General features: G+C 34.7%; 1 protein-coding gene, 1 long non-coding RNA gene and 2 other non-coding genes across 4 annotated transcripts; all 4 read left to right on the forward strand.

Moving 5' to 3' along the window:
- The first annotated feature begins 3,590 nt into the window (after positions 1–3,590).
- wdr74 (WD repeat domain 74) lies at positions 3,591–10,466 on the forward strand. Its single transcript, NM_001076563.1, is given in 10 exon segments — positions 3,591–3,727; positions 3,862–3,968; positions 4,056–4,180; positions 4,307–4,370; positions 5,980–6,123; positions 6,208–6,309; positions 9,053–9,209; positions 9,445–9,587; positions 9,801–9,854; positions 10,023–10,466. Coding segments are annotated over 10 exon segments (1,128 nt in total). The 5' UTR covers positions 3,591–3,666; the 3' UTR covers positions 10,194–10,466.
- A 1,766-nt stretch (positions 10,467–12,232) lies between these two features.
- On the forward strand, positions 12,233–15,875 carry LOC141376387 (uncharacterized). Its single transcript, XR_012386378.1, has 3 exons — positions 12,233–12,346; positions 12,437–13,429; positions 14,557–15,875. It is a non-coding gene; the product is annotated as an uncharacterized lncRNA (long non-coding RNA).
- mir194a (microRNA 194a) lies at positions 14,639–14,722 on the forward strand. Its single transcript, NR_030107.2, has one exon. It is a non-coding gene; the product is annotated as a microRNA 194a (primary transcript).
- mir192 (microRNA 192) lies at positions 14,819–14,903 on the forward strand. The gene is given in 1 exon segment (NR_029930.2): positions 14,819–14,903. It is a non-coding gene; the product is annotated as a microRNA 192 (primary transcript).
- Positions 15,876–18,467: the final 2,592 nt, after the last annotated feature.

The raw sequence follows: 18,467 nt of genomic DNA on the forward strand, positions 1-18,467 counted from the left end.
TTTTGTCAGTTTAGTGGCTAATTCCTACGAATTTAAAAAGGAGCGGTGGCACCCAACTTCACTCTTAACCCCAACCGTCATTAGGTGATGAGCAAATCGTACTACATTGTATGAATTAGATCCTACAAATTCATCCGAATTAGCCACTAAATCAAAAAGTTACGAATTGCTGTGGGATGATATTCACAGATTTAATTCAGGCAAACTTTAGCATACAACCAGACATTGCAAATTAGAAAATTATATCAAATTTAATACCTTGCAAAACAGCATTTAAGACTTTTTAAGCACCTTAAATTTCTTTACATTGATTTATCAACTTTTAATACTTTTTGAGACTCAGCAAACATCCTGCTATAGTACTTAATTTTGCCTTAACATTGCAACAAGCACACCTTAGTAGTAGTAATAATAATAATAGTGTAACAATAGTAAACATAATTATAATTAATAATAATCACTACTTATCTAACAACACTGTAACAAAGGCAACATAAGTGTAATATAATAATAATAATAACGGTTATTATTATTAATACTAATAGCATAATTGGAAATAAAAAGTTCACATAATGCCTAATTTGCATATAGTGCCAAAACTATCTTCAAATATCTTCAATATTGAGGAAATTTGGTATTTTTCTCTCTTTGCTAATGTATTCAAATAAGCCACACAATATCTGCATCTTTGTTTGTGCTGTTTAAAGCGTGGGATTTATTGAAGGTTGATTGACAAACTCCTCGGGGAGAAGACAGTGACTCATTGCGATATTAAAGCTTCCGGTTTGCTTTTACATTACTGCAGAAATATAGGCTGTTTTCCAGGAAAACTGACAGATATCCTAAAGCACATACAACACCTCTGACAGATCTGCTCCAGCACGCCATGCGTAAGCTCTTCTAATGGAGTCCAAGAGTACCATCTGGTGGATTCTTCCACATGCCCTCCATTCAAGTTTAACAGCTTCCTCTCGCTACTACCCTTCAGGAAATGCCATGACATATAGGAAAAATAAGAGAGAGATCACTTGAAAATTCTCTGTTTATTCACTAAGTGTGGGTTTGGGTAAAATGTTAATATTTGATTCATTCCATGTTGACCTGATAACATTTCTTCCAAATCTCACCGAAAAGAGTTGTCATCTAGAGATATTTTTTACCAGAAAATTACAGCTGTTCAGAATAACGTCTTTTTAGTAACTGTGATTGAAAACATTTCACAAAGTATAAATTTCTGAACTTTAAGCTAATTTAATGATTGGTATTGTGTTGTGGATTTGGCAAATATCCATTAAAGTCATCAATGTTGAAAAGGATTTATTTATTCCTTCATTTTCTTTTCAGCTTAGTCTCTTTATTAATCTGGGGTTGCCACAGTGGAATGAACCACCAACTTATCCAGCATATTTTTTACGCAGCAGATGCCCTTTTAGCTGCAACCCATCTCTGAGAAATGAAAAGGATTTAATTTTACAAAACTGCTGTTCATCAAACTAATCTGAAAAATGCTTATTATTATTTATAATGAATATTACGAACAATTAATTGAGAACAATGAGGATAGAGCAGCAAATCATTGTGTTATTATGAAGAGTGGAGTAATGATGCTGAAAATTCACTTTTGCATTATGCATGAATAAATTACATTTTGAATTGTATTTAATAGGGAATCTAGTTCATTTAAATTGTAATAAAATGTCACAGTATTTTTTTAACTGTAGTCTATTTCATGTCAAATAAATGCAGCCTTCCAAATAAGTGCACCTTCTTGTTTCTGTAAATGACAAAACGAATAATAATTAGCAGGTTTATCATCAGCAAAAATGCTGATGCAGTGGTGGGAAGAGTACTGAAAAAACATACATAATAAAAGTACTATTACTTGCCCAAACATGTGAGTTTAGTAAAAGTATCTGTTGTAAATATTACTGAAAGTAAAAAGTAGCCCTTTATTTTAAAGTACTTAGGAGTGTAATGAGTATTGCGCTCTCAAAGGCCGATGCGTTTACATGCCATTTGTGCATGTGTGTGTGAAAACGTAACATTCTGTACTAGTGCATTTAGTTATTTTTAAGGCCATTTTTAAAACTACTTAGTAAATTACAATTCTTGAGAAAAACTACTCAATTACAATCATTTTAGTATTTGTAATTTGTTACTTCAGCTCAGAGATGGCCAAACTACGGCTTGTGGGCTAAAGTTGCACCTTGGTAACCTTTAATTTGGCCCGCCATCTCATCTTAGAAGAGGTGTTGTTGTTTGTGGTAGTTTATTTTATTGTTTAAAACAGCTGAAAACTGAATTTGTTTCAGCCGTGCATGAAAAAATGTTTCAATTAAATGTTGTAAATAAATGTTGTAAATATATATATACTGACGTACTTATACTTACTGACGTACTCCATAGTGATAAACAGATGCTGTTTCCCAAATGGATTCTGTACACGGGATTTGATGCGAAGAGAAAGTCTGGCTTTTGGGTGTGTGTTTAAAGAGACATACACACATAATTGATAATAATAATAACATATAAGGATGTCGATCTTGGTGGGTTTTTTTTTCAAACACAACTAATTTCTTGTTAAATGAGCATAAAAAATTAGAAAAGCAGTCGAATGCTTTCATTATAAAGTTAGATGTGTGCATTTTTAAAGTGACACCTCTTATTTAATGTAATAAAAAAACTTAATAAATGAGAGATTCATTCGTTGCTCTTTAATCAGATTGTGTGAGTTATACAGTGGAGAAATGAGCTAATGAGATTGATAGCTTAATTCTGTTTCATTATAATAGCTATTAATTTTAATAAGCTGAACTGTTTGCTAACATATTTGCTGCTACTGTTTATGTTTATTTTTATTTCGTAAATAATAATAATAAAACATATTACTGACCATTTAAGAGTTTATTTACAATGAAAAAGCTCCAGATGAACATATTTTGTAATTTGGGGATTTTTTTTGGGGGGGGGGGGGGGGGGGGGTCCTTATTATGGTGGGCATATCCCTTATTATGGTGGGCATATCCCTTATTTTCACATCACAATGTTGACAGGTATGTTTTAATCCACTTGATGGTGTTAACCTAATCAATTCGGGTTGGCACAACCTGAATTACCTGTGTGGAACCCTACTTTTTTTACAGTGCAGTTCGGCCCTCAATCAAGTTTGGTTTTTGGCCCTTGATAAGGAAAAGTTTGGGCACCCCTTTTTTAGCTACACCACTGATAACTTGTAGTCAAATTACATTTTTTTGAGCTTACAGAAACATTAAAGACGAAATGTAAGTTATTGTATAATCATTTACTCACTCTTGTTGTGTTGTATATTGTTGTAACGTTAACGTCTTTGACTTTCCTTCATGAAGGGAGATGTTTGAGCCATTGACTTTCTCGCATTGCTTCTCCATCATGCATTTTTGCATCATTGTTTCTGTTGAAGCGAAACGACTTAAATTATATAAGAAACACTCCGTATGGAGATTTTAAAAAATATTTTAATCAAATGTAGCGATTATAATCCAACTGATTTTAACGGACGCACTTTTTTGTGAGAAGCGGAACTAAAGGTTCAGTTTGTAAGTTACACCCGGACGGAATTGTGTGTGACAGTAGCGTGGTTGTGTTTTCATTAAACTAGAAACTACAGAATCAATCGTTTCCACTGAAATGGCTGCTAAAAGCCAAATATGCTCAATATGGTTGGGCTCAGAAACCGGAATATTAAAAGGTAAGTTGTTTTCGTCTCTTTGTCGACACGTTGTCCACTTCACCACACTGTTTAGTTTGGCACATGTGAGTTGGCGCAACAGACAGGCATTTAAATTTTTAGGGCCATGAATTTAATCTGTATTTCACCTTAAGGGGTGAGTCTTCGCAAAAAGCAGGCGTTTAACTTCTGTGAGATGAGCTGTTTGAGTCGGGATCAGGAGGTCTGTGTGATGGCATGGGGAGACCCTTACGAATCAGAGGTGAGAAGCAGAAATACTGGACAAACACACTTCAAAATGACCATTTAGTGACTGACCGACGTTGTTAATCTCTGTTTGTGTTTTCAGTTGTTGCTGGGCAGTGTGAACGGCACTGTGAAGACTTTCAGCACAGATAAGGGCATCTTCACAGCCACTAAAGAGTGTGGAGATCCTTCACAGGGTAAATTCACAGGACTGGCCGTCACTGACAGGTAGTTGATAATATAATATCATGTTATGCTCTGCTCTTTAGGGGCTGATCATTTGATGAATGGATTGTTGGTTTGCATTGATGTACTGTAGAAGTTATACATTATTTTTCTCTTCTGCTTTTCCAGTTCCATGATAACATGTGTGGAGTCAGGACTGCTGAAAGTGTGGAAGGAAGGCAGTACAGATACTGTAAGTTAGAGAATTCTGTCCACCTACAACTTTTCTTAAGCACGTTTATTCTAAATATGATTTATTTGCTATTCATAAGAATTACTATGTGGTTCAAAGTCAAGATATGCCCTTTTGGCTGTCCCCATACAAAAATATTGTGTATAAATAAATACAGAAAGCACATTTAGTTCAAAAAGGGAAAAATTACCTTAATCTTTCAAAAATATTTTGTTAAGAAATAAATATGCGTTAAATAATGTTCCCTTTTTCATGTAAAAATATAACCACATACTTTAATGAACACATTAAATCAAACAGGAAAAGTTTGCCATGCTAGGTTTTATTGTATAAAATTTGTCAAAAATATTTTGCTAATGTCAATGAAGTGGGGATATTATAAACAAGACATGTACAAAAAAATGCTGTATTTATCGATGCATTTTTATTTACAAGAACTTGCTTTATTTGTCTTTTACACTGAAAATTTGGATAAGATAGACTTTAAAAAAAAAAGTTATTTAGTACTGTAAAGCAGGGGTTCCCAAACTTTTCAGCTCATGACCCCCAAAATAACAATTCCAGCGACTTATGACCCCCACTATTCACGAAGGTGGTTATAAACACAAATATTGCACACAACGGTGCACACACACTAGTACAAACTATATAAACACAACACAACAAAGTGCAACAGTCTAACAACCATATAATTTTTTATAGTCATTCCTTTGTTTAATTTAACATTAACCTCAATTAATGAGAATGGTAAGCACAAAGTTTAGATTATTCTTAGTTTCATTTTTGGAGACCGCCACTTGGAGAAATTCAGTCAAGGCCTTTATTTTTAATATATGTGACTGCCACAAAGGTGGCAAGGTTAAACATTGTGCCGTAAAATCGATCTGTCGCAACTAGCACCATTGCTGTGTCATTATTCTTGTGCAGGGGTGGCCAAACTTTTTCCTATAAAGGACCAAAAACCAAACTTGATAGAGGGCTGTGGGTCGAATATGGTCAATCATTCATTTATTTTTATTTTTTGGCTTAGTCCCTTTCTTAATCAAGGGTCGCCACAGCGGAATGAACTACCAAATGTTCCAGCATACGTTTTACATAAATAACTAATACTAAAATATGCTAATTCTAATTGTTTATTAACACCTGACATTTTTGGAAATTACCAAGAGACCCCTGGGGGTCCCAACCCCCACTTTGAAAACCACTACTGTAAAGTAACAAAAAACTTAATATATTGTCCTCCAATCGACTATCAATTTTAACAGTTTTTAACAGTTAAATTTTAACAGCCATTTAACAGTTAAAATAGTTTGCTCTGATCTGTATCCTAAATAATATTAATAATTAAAATAATAAATAAGGTCAGTATACTTATGACCACCGTGAATGCATTTTTGCTTTTTTAAACCTGCTATGAAGCAACTGTTATTGTGAAAAGTGCTTTACAAATAAACTTGAATTTAATTTGAAATACCGTTTTAATTGTTGATTAGGTTTAAATAATTTATAATGATCTGGTCAATTTTGTTATTATGTTATATAGGTGTGTATCAGCTTGTAATGTAATTAAATCAGATTCTCAAGCACCCTCATCCATCTGTGTTCTTAGGTGGAAGTAAATGTTGGAAAGGACATTTGCAAAATGCGACAGAACCAGTCACAGCGCCATCATGTGGCTACAGGGGGTAAAGAGAACCCACTGAAAGTCTGGGACCTGGAGAAACCAGATAAACCAATATTCACAGCCAAAAATGTAAGGCTAAAGTCTGTAGCCTTTTCAAGCCCCAGTAGTTTTGATTAATTCTACAAGCTGTTCCTTTTTTCATGAATCCACCAGGTAGCCCATGACTGGTTGGATATGCGAGTACCTGTGTGGGTCAGAGACATCAGCTTTATCGCAGATTCAGATAAAATAGTCACATGCACTGGACATCATAAGGTTTGTCAAATAATTACTTTAATCTTTTTAGATTTGTGAATGCATGTTTGTCTATAGTTGTTTCTTATCCTGTATCTACACTAGACAAAGTTTGGAAATGAACAGGGGCTTGTCACAAAATTCTAACCACTACCGGAGCATTCTATCAGAAACATTTCTGTTATGAATACAGTGACCAATCAGAGATTTTAAGTTTGGAAAGTACTTTTTTTTTATGTGCACTCTTTAAGATTCCCTCACAAAGAGTAATAAATATAAGAGATCACGTTTACAGTTTAGGTGATTATTAGGGTTGGCTACAGTAAAGTGTCGTTTTACTTTCATTCGGGACAAACTGAGGTATTGAATGCGAGTATGAAGTAAGGACTGGTAGAAGAGTAATTTTTTTATTTTATTTTGAATTTGATACCACACAGCGAATGAAAAAAAAAATTCACATTTCTGTGTCTGTGGTCCTTTACTGACTAGATAGGTGTAGAGAATAGTGTCAAACAGGTGTGTGTGTGTGGAATATCCTGTTGCCAAATGCGGCAGAAAGTCCTGTATGACAGTAATAGTTTGATTGCAGTGTTTACGTGTCTGAACTGCACTTCAAGAATGCCATTAAAAGAAGCCTACTCCACATGTCCTAATTTAATTTCTGTTAAGGTCTGTTCTGGCCCAATACCCCATAAGTGTTTCTGTTCTCTCATCAGTTAGGAATAGAATAACTTTTGCGTAGATTATGATCGAGACATTTTTCTTTTTCCTATGATTATTTGACATGTGCAGAAACCAACAAAATTAGTTACAGCAACCTCGACCACACAGAAAAAAAAGAAAGTGCCTCTTTTTTTAAGAAGGGGTTTATTTGAACTCAGACAACATATACAATTATTTGAATCACTTTCAATAGTTTTTTAATGAAAATTCAAAGGTTTTTTTTCTAATTATTTTTTAAAGAAAATTGATTTGAGTAAAATTGTTTTGACAACAGTCATCTGTTTTCAAAAGCGCAAAAGAAAACCTTCCCATTTTTATTGCAATGTTGTTGCACAAACACACTACATTTTGCATGCTACGTTGTGCCACAAAATTCAGGCAAAACACTGTTAAAAATCATTTAATTATTATTAAAATTACTAGTTTACAAAAATATATTTTGTACATTTTGTTAGGTATTTTATTACTGCTTTAGTTTTGAAAGAAAAGAAGTCCCCTGCATGAAAACTGTGGGTTGGAGAAATGACTTCAATCTTACATTTGGAGCGAATTAGGTACTGTTTGAAAAGAAAACTTGAGCAATTTAAAATGATACCAAACTTTTGCATTCACACCCCTGCATGTGGATTTAGAAAGCTTTTGATTTTGGGTAAGCAAAATCCAGGCGGAAAGCTCAAATAGCACTTGACTGTATTGTTAATCATAGATTAGAATATAATTTGAACAATTATATTTTTCAATTAAAATGATTAAAAACAAATTGTCAAATAAGTTTTTCTAGAGTCAGCCACTATTATTTTGTGGCTCAAATTTATCGGTTTAGGCATATTTTTGGCTCTGGTACCTATTTGAAATGATCAATTTAGCACTGGTATCAAAATAACCCCAAATGATACCCAACCCTAGTGATTGTAGGGAATTTTTTTGCATAACCTGCTTTAGACTAACATCAAGGACTGATAACTTTTGTCTGTTTTTTTTCAAACAGAGAGCATTATTATTCATCTTTATTACAGTATCAAGATCAATAATCAACAATAAAGATTTCATTTTTCTCATCATATTGCAGCCTTGGCTTGTAATGACTTCCTTAAATGTTATGTAGTTATCTTGGTATTATCTGCTATGAACAGTTGTGTTGCTGTAAGCGATAGTTTACTCCAAAACAAAAATTGTAACCATTTACTCACCCTTTAAATATTTCAAACTGGTTTAAGTTTCTTTCTTCTGAAAAATGTTGGAAACTGGTAACCATTGACTTTCATAGTATTTGTTTTCATACTATGGATATCAATGGTTACCGGTTTTATCAGATTATTCTGAATATCTTCTTCTGTGTTCAACAAAAGAAACTCCTTTTTTTGTTTGGTGAGCTATTATTATTTTTGTGGGAACCTCTAAATGTTTTCAGGATTCTTTGATCAAATTCCAGAACTTTCTGATTCATCGATTTATGAAAAACTTTGAATTCAATTATACTGCTTGTATACAAGTAACTGTTTAATTAGTTTTTAGTGAAATGAGGATTAAATCCATCAACATTCATCTACAGACCTCACCAAAAATGTGAAGTTGTTATGGAGATTTTAAAAAGGGATAGTGCACCCAAAAACGAAAATGTACTCACCCTTAAGTGCTTCCAAACTTTTGAGTTTTTTCTTTGTTATTGAACACAAAAGAAAATATTTTGAAGAATGTTAAAATTTGGTGATCATTGACTGTCATTGATTGAAACCATGGAAGTTAATGGTTTCTGGTTTCCAACATTATTCACAGTATCTTCTGTGTTTAACAGAGTAAAGAAATTGAAACCGGTTTGTGACAAGTGAAGGGCGAATAAATTTAATTTTGAGTGAGCTTCCTCTGCAATATGTTTTTTTTTTTTACAACAAAACAGAGACATTTTTTATTATAAGTTTTGTAAGCCAATGTTTTTAGTGCCCATCCCGTACCCTTTGCCACTGTCTTCCTTTGTGTCTTAAGGTAAACATCCATGATCAAACATAACTCAAAATATCTTGTTCTACTCCTCCTCCGTCAGGTGCGTGTGTATGACCCCTCGACGCCTCAGAGGAGGCCGGTGTTGGAGGCAGATTTTGGAGAGTACCCGCTCACAGCGCTCTCTCTTCCTGCCAGCCAGGACGCAGTGGTCGTGGGCAACACTCACGGGGAGCTCGCCATCCTCGACCTCCGGAAAGGTAAGCACAGCAGTAGGTGGATGCTCAGTTTATTTTTTTTCCTCTCAGGCAGGCTTGTTTTTGAACTGAAGCTACATTTGCTCTGGGTTTTTTTTTTCCTCCCTGGATCTGTGTTTGTTCCAAGTATAAAGGCTGTATCTGGCCAGCCGTTCTCTCTGTATGTGCAGTGTAATATTATTGAACTCCTGAGTGTGTTGTTTCGTCTGACCCCATTTACTTCTCCATCTGCCTGCAGGGCTTGTTCGTGGGTGTTTTAAGGGTCTGGCGGGGGCAGTGCGGGGGTTGCAGTGCCATCCTTCCCTCCCGTTGGTGGCCTCTTGTGGTTTAGATCGTTTTCTGAGAGTACACAGCCTGGAGGACCGCTCTTTACAGCACAAGGTATGAATGCACAAGAAAAACTGGGTTTCTTTTCTCCAGTCTTGCCACATTTGTTCTTTTTTCTGTTGTTTCCAATCCCCTTTGGTTCGTGCACAGCCCTTCTCCTCTCATTTCCATCTGGTTGCATGCATCATATAATCAGAAGTGCCTCCCACTCAGTGTCGCATTTGTATAAATGGTAATTTCATGAACGTGTTTTTTTTTTCTGTGCAGGTATATTTGAAGTCACGACTCAATTGTGTGCTGCTCTCTAGCAGAGATCTGGAGGTAAGCGTCTGTTTGGTGTCAGGGGGAGCATCATTTCGATGATTCGCTTTTATGTAACTGCTTGTCAACAGTAGCAATAATGGAAGTTGCTTTCTCGCTGATGACTTTATGCTGCATCCTAATGAGTTGGTTAATCGTAAGACTCTTTATGTGCTCTGTTTCTTTCAGTCATCAAGTGACAGTGGAGATGTAGAGGAGGTGAAAGCAGAGGAAGAGGATGAAGTTTGGGATAACATGGAAACAGTGACGGAGAAGACAAAAAAGAGGGCCGCTGAGAAAGACGAAGCAGCTGTTACTGGAGCAGATGGAAAGAAAAAAAGGAAACAAGTGAATAAGTGATTACTGATGAACATTATTAGCATTTTCTACACAGTTTATGTTATGTCACTGTATCAGCAGTGGCTAAACCTGAAAGACTGTTTAATACATATGTAAAAGTATGTAAAGGTCATCTTTTTGGCTCCTGGAGTGGATTTGAACATAAAATGATCTGAATTGAGAAATTCAGATGAACTTTTTTTAATTGTATAAAAATGTTAAAGGCTTTACAGTTTTAGTGAATTTCCCATCCGTCTCTGTGGTTCTGAATTAAACAGAGTTGAATGTCAAAAATGTAGCATTTTTATTTCAGCAATATGCCCTGTGTTCTCATTAACCATTCTCAAGCTTCATTCCATAATTAGGTCCTCTTAAACCTGCCACTAACATGTTTAAAATGTAACCCATAAAAAATACTAGAATAAAGTGGGCATTCCTGGCTAGCAACAATTCCATGAGCTACAGTATATGCACAGCTAGTGTTGGTGAAGGTTTATGTACCTATTTTAAATTTTATGCAGTTCCTTTTACAGGATCGACATTGTAATGTAATTAAAATACACTTAGTTAAATAAATTTAAGCGTCCATTTTGTTGCTTTAGCATCAAACGAGATGATAGACCATGTAAACTCTAGCGCCATCAGTGGCTTCAGGCTAGCGCAGAAACTCCATTGAAAATACTAGGGTAAAATAAATTGTCATATTTTAAAGAGATGGCAGGGAAAAATGAAATTTAATGCAGTACTTCTTGTTTGCATATATAAGTCTGTGTGCATATATGCCCTTTTCCCAATGCCAATTTTCTTAGATGAAAAATAGAATTTCTTCAAATAACAGTATTTTTGAAATCAGCAATTACATTTTCAATAGTTGATATGTAATATCAATATTGATATCAGCTTTTAAATTTAAACTAGCAAAACTTATGATTCATGAAATCAACTGTTTTTATCAATCAATAAATGTCACTATGATGGACATTTGCTTGCTATACACTTCAACAATTGTGCCCTACATTTTACAATAACATTTTTGCTTTGTTATATTTATGTAGCTTTGCAATGCTTCTTTCTTAAAGCCTGTGTAAAGAGAATCATGAATCTGTGCAGGTCTAAAGACCTTGACTTGACCGTGAATGACCATACATACCTGTGCTTGTGTGGGTGTTTGTATTACACATTGCGTTATGCACACTTAAACACACCTTATTCTAGTCTGTGATAAGATAAGGAACATCTTGGTTAGCATTGAAACCGTCAACTTTGTAAATGAAATGATTAGTAGAGAATCACTGATTGAGCATGTTTTGCAAATGTACAGAAACCCTATTTGACATTACAATTACCAAGCAGTCTTTAGATGAACAATTTTTACACAATAGCTATAGAGAATAAGATCCTTATTCTAGATGAATTTATAGTTTTATTATTGTAAACGTTTTGTGACTTTTTCAGTTGGTCGGATTGATTATAAATAGTATAACCCCAGTTTTACAATAAATGCCATAGTTAAACTATGATTGTATAGTTTTTATTTTGGTTTTTATTTGTAATAAAAACATTGATGTTTAATGCATAACATGTTATTTCCCTGTGTTTTGTTGTCTAGTAAGTAGCACCTTTCCCTTCTGAAAATAACCATGGTTTAATAATAATCAAACCGTAAACCATTATTGTAGTTGGCTATCTACAAGTCCAGCATGGTTTTATTCAGTTTTCTACAGTAACTAAAGTTTAACAATGGTATTTCTAGAAATATTGCAGTTATACAAAAGACAATAAATCCGCCAACACATGATTACTACAGTTTACTATAATAAAAAACATAGTTACCAGAGTTTCCATTTTCAAGAAGCTGAGGGGCAAAGGGCATCAAATACAGAGGGGGTGAAGAAGTATGACTGTATAAACTGAACTCTGAGACCTTGCAGGGTGGAGAGGCATTATCCCTACTGCTGACTTGTGATTTAAAAACCAGAAGTGTAGCTTTATATGCAGGAATTTCCTGTATGATTCTAGTAAATTTCGAACCCATAAAACATTGAATGTGGTTTGACCCTGTGCGCGGTAACAAGGTCGTAACCACTGGAAAGATTCCGTTTCCTCATGATTTCATCCTTTAGAGCGAGGGAAAAGGCTGAAACTAATCTGAGAAACACGACCACCACATTAAAGTAGGCATCCTGACATGTATTTTTTTCCTATAGGGCTATAAACATTTCAACATTTTAACAGAATGAGTAAAGCCGAGATCGTCCTTGCAGTCTTTTCCCCAGGTTAAGTACTTCAGTCACCAAACTCTTATCAAAAGAAACTCGTGCTGATTTCGACCCTTCACACCTAGACATCCACCTGCCCTGAGGTACTGATACATTTTTATGTGCTTAGATGGAGTATTTTGTCGTGGTACATTAATTGACACGCTATTCTTGTGTTTGACAATCGAAATTCCTTCACACAGTGTGCGCTTCTGTGCTCTTTCACCTAACAATGGCAATAATTAACTCTCTCTCATGAGTATTTTATTATCCTGTTATAAAGCCTCCTTTTTTCATTCTTTGATCAATGTTTAGAGTCCATAGTCTAATATCTATTCTAATCATGCAGAATTACCTCATGCTGCAATTAAGACGGCGACCTACATCGCATTTGCTGATTTATAAGGGTGAAGATATCCCAAAAATAATTCTGCAATTAATTAAAACCACCGTGGATTTAATGTTATGATTATCTACACAGTACATAAATTTAAGTCAAACCATGGCGTCCTCTAGTGGCTACCTGTGTTGTTTTTACTGCCATGGTTTGGCCTACAACATTTGGATAGTTGATTTTAGTGAAAAGTGTGTGTTTAAACTGGTTTAAATGGATAAATGTACCTGAAACAGCACCAAATAGGGTCCTGAGGTAGCCTGTGTGTAAGTCCAGGATGTTGGATTTGAGGGGCAGGGCCAAAAAGATGTTAAATATTGACGAGGGGTGTAATTATTAACTAAGCTTCAACTCCAAATCACTTTTAAACTGGCCTCTCTCGGCCTGACATAGCATTGCTGACCGACGCTCCCCTCTCACCTGCTGCTCTCGCCTTGTGCTGTCGTTCACTCTGCTGTTTTTTTGGTTACTCTTTAATTTTTCATTTTAGCTTCAGTTAACTCTGTAATCTCTATGTTTATTTAAGCTTTTCTTTTGGTTTGGTCTTTCTCGGTTTTGTTTTTTAGCTCCAAAATCCTGGACTCCGACGAGGAAGAACTGCGAAGGTAAGAAACTCTTTATTTAATATAAAGTTGTGAGGAATATCAAAAATAATTCTGAATTGATATAAGTGTTTGTGCTTAAAAATCCAGAGCAAAACTCATTGAGGTTCAGGCTTTTGCCTCGCCTTGCTCTCTGATTCATCTAGGAAATGGCAATGTTAGCGTCTGTTTGTTTTTTGAAAGGCTAGGTTAATATTCTAATGTAAACACACCACATTGTCTAACAAAGTCAGACTAGTATAAAAGAGGATAAAGAAAAATAATGCAAAAGCTTTGCTCAAACATTATTTCTCTTAAATCAAATACAAAGAAGGCAGAGTTTGTTTCTTTCTAAAAACCAAGTTAATTGTTAGTACAAATGAACTAAATGTTCAGACTCAACTAAATGGCACTCTTAAGACTCAACAACACCAATTACTTCAAATTTGACCAAGTGCTTTCCTCTCTACAAAGTCAATTTCATACGTTACATGTTAGTTTAACTCCAATTTCAAGAGCAGCAATTGGGAATTGTGATAAAAATGAACCACCTACATGAGTTCATGCCATTGATTTTCTCTCACCCTACACACATGCTGGATTCTGCACTGGGATGAGAAAGATAATGGTGGATTCACAAGACGATAACAGGAGCAGATAACACACACTGACTCATGCGCCGTTTGCCCCCTTTAATTACTTTATTATGCTGTTTTTCCAAAGGTAGCAAGGAGCAGTGGCGAGGTTTACAGCAAGGCAAAGTCTAAAATATGATATGAATGAAGACAACAAGAACCTGTTAGAGATTATTACAAGTCTAACCTGTTACTAAAAGGAGGTGATGTGCAAAAGGAAGACATAAATGTATATGAATTATTAAACGACACACCCTTATTCCTCTTAGCCCGCACGCAAACTCTGCCGAGCACCCTTGTATTGACTGCCATCATAAAATTGCTGTTATCAAGATCAGCCTTAGCACTTTGGACGTGCTGTTGGCCAATAATGGAGTCTATGGCATGTCATAAAGATGAAAAAGAAACAAGAGGTCAAAGTCATGAGCCAACAGAGGAACTCTCACATGTCCTTAATGGCAGTCATTACCCTTTGTCTGAATCCTGATTGAACTTCTCATTATGCTTTTTTTTCAGGTGGCAGCACTCATTTAAGATGGACATGAATGGAACATTGAATCTGAAATCCACTTCCTTCCGTCGTCCATCTCCAAAGACTTGGTGCTGACTGCTTGTAACAGCAACTCCATGTGGAAGGTTTGTGTCTTCCAGTGGAGCTGCTGTTGCGTGCAGATAGTCACCATTATCTGCTTTATGCATTATTGTGTTTCATTTAAATTCAGATTTCATTTATGTGGTCATAAAGGTGCTTGCATGTTAGTGGAGAGCATGGTTAAGTCTAGGACACAGGGTGATGACCTATGAATTGACAGCCAGTGTTTGCAGTCCAGCTGCCTGTCAGTTCTGTAGGCCACTGCCTTGTTTATCCTACTAAACACACACTGATCTGCTTAGAGACTGCAGGAGACTGTATAAATGTCGGTGGACTACAGAAATGTAAAACAGGGTATCTACTGGGTCTTAAAAAGTCTTAAATTCACTGAAAAATTGTGTTGTGTGTCTTAAATAATTTCAAACAGAACAATTTATCTCTTACAAGTTAACTTCCATTCATGCAAAAACTATTTTCAAAAGTAAATAGAGTTTCTATTACTTGATTAAGAGTCTCGCGCCCCCCTTTTTTATTTTTATTTATTTATTTATTTTTTGTTATGTTCCTAATCATGTACTTTTAAATCAACACTGTGTTGGATTGTTGAATATGCCATAATGGTTTGTACTTGAACTTATGGTCAAATAAATAATAAAAAATAAGTAAGGGGGTGTAGACATAATTTTTATAAATAGGCATGAAACGTAAGGCTTTATACCAGAAATGCATTAGGTTGAATAGAAGTTATACTCTATAAATTTGGATCAAAAGCACCAACAAATATATATTTTTGATTAATTATGTAATCGCACACAATAAATATACTTTTTAACAAGGTTAAACTTGTCATTAAAGGAAGGAAGAAAGTAATATTATGTTGAATATAGTGAATATAACTAGAGTTTTATTTTGACACATTAAATTATGTTGCTAAGAAATAATTACATTTTATTATTTTTTCTGATTTTTGTGGCAAACAAAAAAAAATCTGTTGGCCCAATCGGGCCATCAGAAATAATTATTAGTGTTTAGCCCTGTATAAGTCTAACATTTCATTTATAATGGTCTTTAAAAGGGTCTTAAATAGTCACAAATGTCTTGTAATGCTTTCTTTTGGTTGCGAGGGGATATTTATGTATTTATTTCATGGTAGCAATAAGATTATTTAACTGTATTTAGTTTATTTTGGACATTAAAATATTTTAAAATCAGTTTCTTTTGGAATAAATATGATTGTCACCCTATAACTGTCTCACAACTCGTGCTCTTTTCATTAAATTTGGTTTGTTTTGTCACATTCTTTGCATGCATTTCATATATTACAAATTAGTCCTAAACCAAGAATAACCGCTATACAGATGAATACAACATTAACTGTGGAAGCTTTCACACACACTAAGTGTGTGCTGCAGTTTGTCTTCTTTTGCTGTAAATGCTCAAGCTGAATTCTGATCGGATGCCAAAAACATTTTTAAAATTATTCTGATGATGTCGATAATGTTCTTGTTATCATTCTAGTTGTGATGTGGACTTTTCATTTAAATGATTTTAGAGATTTATAGCTATTGGTGTATTTTATTGGGACAGTGTAGATGAGCCTTTTTGTTCACTTTCCATCAATTTATAATTATTTTTCTTAAATCAATGTTGTTAGACTGTGGCACGATGGCTCTGTGGTTAGCACTGTCGCCTTACAGCAAAAAAAATTGCTGGTTTGAGTCCCGGCTAGGTCAGTTGGCATTTCTGTGTGGAGTTTGTATGTTCTCCCTGTATTGGTGTGGGTTTCCTCCGGTGCTCCGGTTTCCCCCACAATCCCAAAACATGCCCTATAAGTAAATTGGGTAAACCAAATTGGCCATAGTGTATGAGTGTGTATTGTGAGAGTGTGGGGTGCTTCCCAGTACTGGGTTGTGGGTGGAAGGGCATCCACTGCATAAAACATATGCTGGCATAGTTGGCTGTTCATTCCACTGTGGCGACCCCTGATTAATAAAGGGACTAAGATGAATTAAAATAAATGAATGAATGTTGCTACAACATTTTCACAGTGAAACTGATAGCTACAATAAAAACAAACAATAATTATGGTAGACAATTTTAATTTTATTATTATTAATACAAATAAATAATAAAAAAGAAACTGCTGCAGTTTGTTATCAGGTAATCTGCTTGAGCAAGATTCTGATTAACTATCGAAAATATTCTGGAAAGCGTGTTTGATAATGTTATATGTCATATTTGTGATGTGGCCTTTCTCTTAGCACCTATTTTCAAAATGTACGGTTATTGTGACATGCTCACGCTCATGACTTTTTACGGTTTGAATGAGCTATTGAAATGAAATTTCCACACTGAGAGTCCCATCTGTTCACACACTAAATAAAACAGCTGATTTCCTGTAAATGCCAGAATGCTTTCACTTTCAGTTTTGTTTTGCCCAGAGTTTTCCCCACTAACTGCAGTATAAGATGTATCTTGGGAATAGTTCTTAGAAATAAGCTGAAAGCCAGTGAATAGCACCAAAATGATTTAAATACTGATCATCTGTATAAATCCCAAATCAGTGTGCTTCGTTTTGGAAAATTGAGTCTGATACCTTTCTCTCCATGAACAGAAGGCACTGGAACTCCCTGTGAATTCTGATTGACTTTCAATTTCACTCTCTGATACTCTGAAAGAAGCCTTTTATGCTTTGAAAACAAGGAAAGAACATTGTAGATTCTTCATGTGGCATAGTGGGCGGGGAGTGTCATTTTCTAGGACCTCATTATGACAGTGCCTATCTGGCATAAACTATATGCAACTGTCAGTCTTCTGAAAGTCCGGGACAAATATAGCAGTCTGCTCTACACTCAAATGAAAACCCCCACTCCTTTCCTAGAACAGGGATATTACAGTCCTTCCAAGATCAACAGATGGCATTGATTTAACATGTTAAATAGGCTATTATATTATATTATATTATATTATATTATATTATATTATATTATATTATATTATATTATATTATATTATATTATATTATATGTTTCTTTTATAAAAGTGACAATAAAAAGTTGTAATAAGGTGAAATGTTAAATAAATAAAAAGTTATATTGTTTTATATTTAAAATGTAATTTATTCCTGTAATTCGGCGATGAATATTTCATATTATTATAGATGCTGAAAAAAATAGTATTGCTTAATTTTTTTAGTCTAAACCATAATATTTCAATGAAATATATCACATAGAAAAAAGTTATTTTACATCGGAATAATAGTATTTCACAATAATTTTGTTTTTATTGGATTGTTAATAAAAAAATGCAATGTTTGTGAGCAAAGTAATTTATGGCCTGTGAATAACTAATTAATTTAATGTTTAATGAGTAAATTATAATGTATTATTATATTATATTATTCATTCATCTTCTTTTTTCTTAGTCCTTTTATTAATCTGGGGTCGTCACAGCTGAATGAAATACCAACTTATCCAGTATATATTTTACGCAGCAGAAAACATATAATATAGCCCTTCCAGATGCAACCCATCTCTGGGAAACATCCATACACACTTATGCACTACGGAAAATTTTGCCTACCCAGTTTACCTGTACTACATGTCTTTGGACTGTGGGGGAAACCGGAGCACCCGGAGGAAACCCAGGCAAATGCGGGGAGAACATGCAAACTCCACACAGAAAAACCAACTGAGCTTCGAACCAGCGACCCAGCGAACTTCTTGCTGTGAGGCGACAGCACTACCTACTGCGCCACTGCATTCCGCTATATTATATTATATTATATTATATTATATTATATTATATTATATTATATTATATTATATTATATTAT

This window comes from Danio rerio, chromosome 10, assembly GCF_049306965.1.
Source record: "Danio rerio strain Tuebingen ecotype United States chromosome 10, GRCz12tu, whole genome shotgun sequence".
Lineage (NCBI taxonomy): Eukaryota > Metazoa > Chordata > Actinopteri > Cypriniformes > Danionidae > Danio > Danio rerio.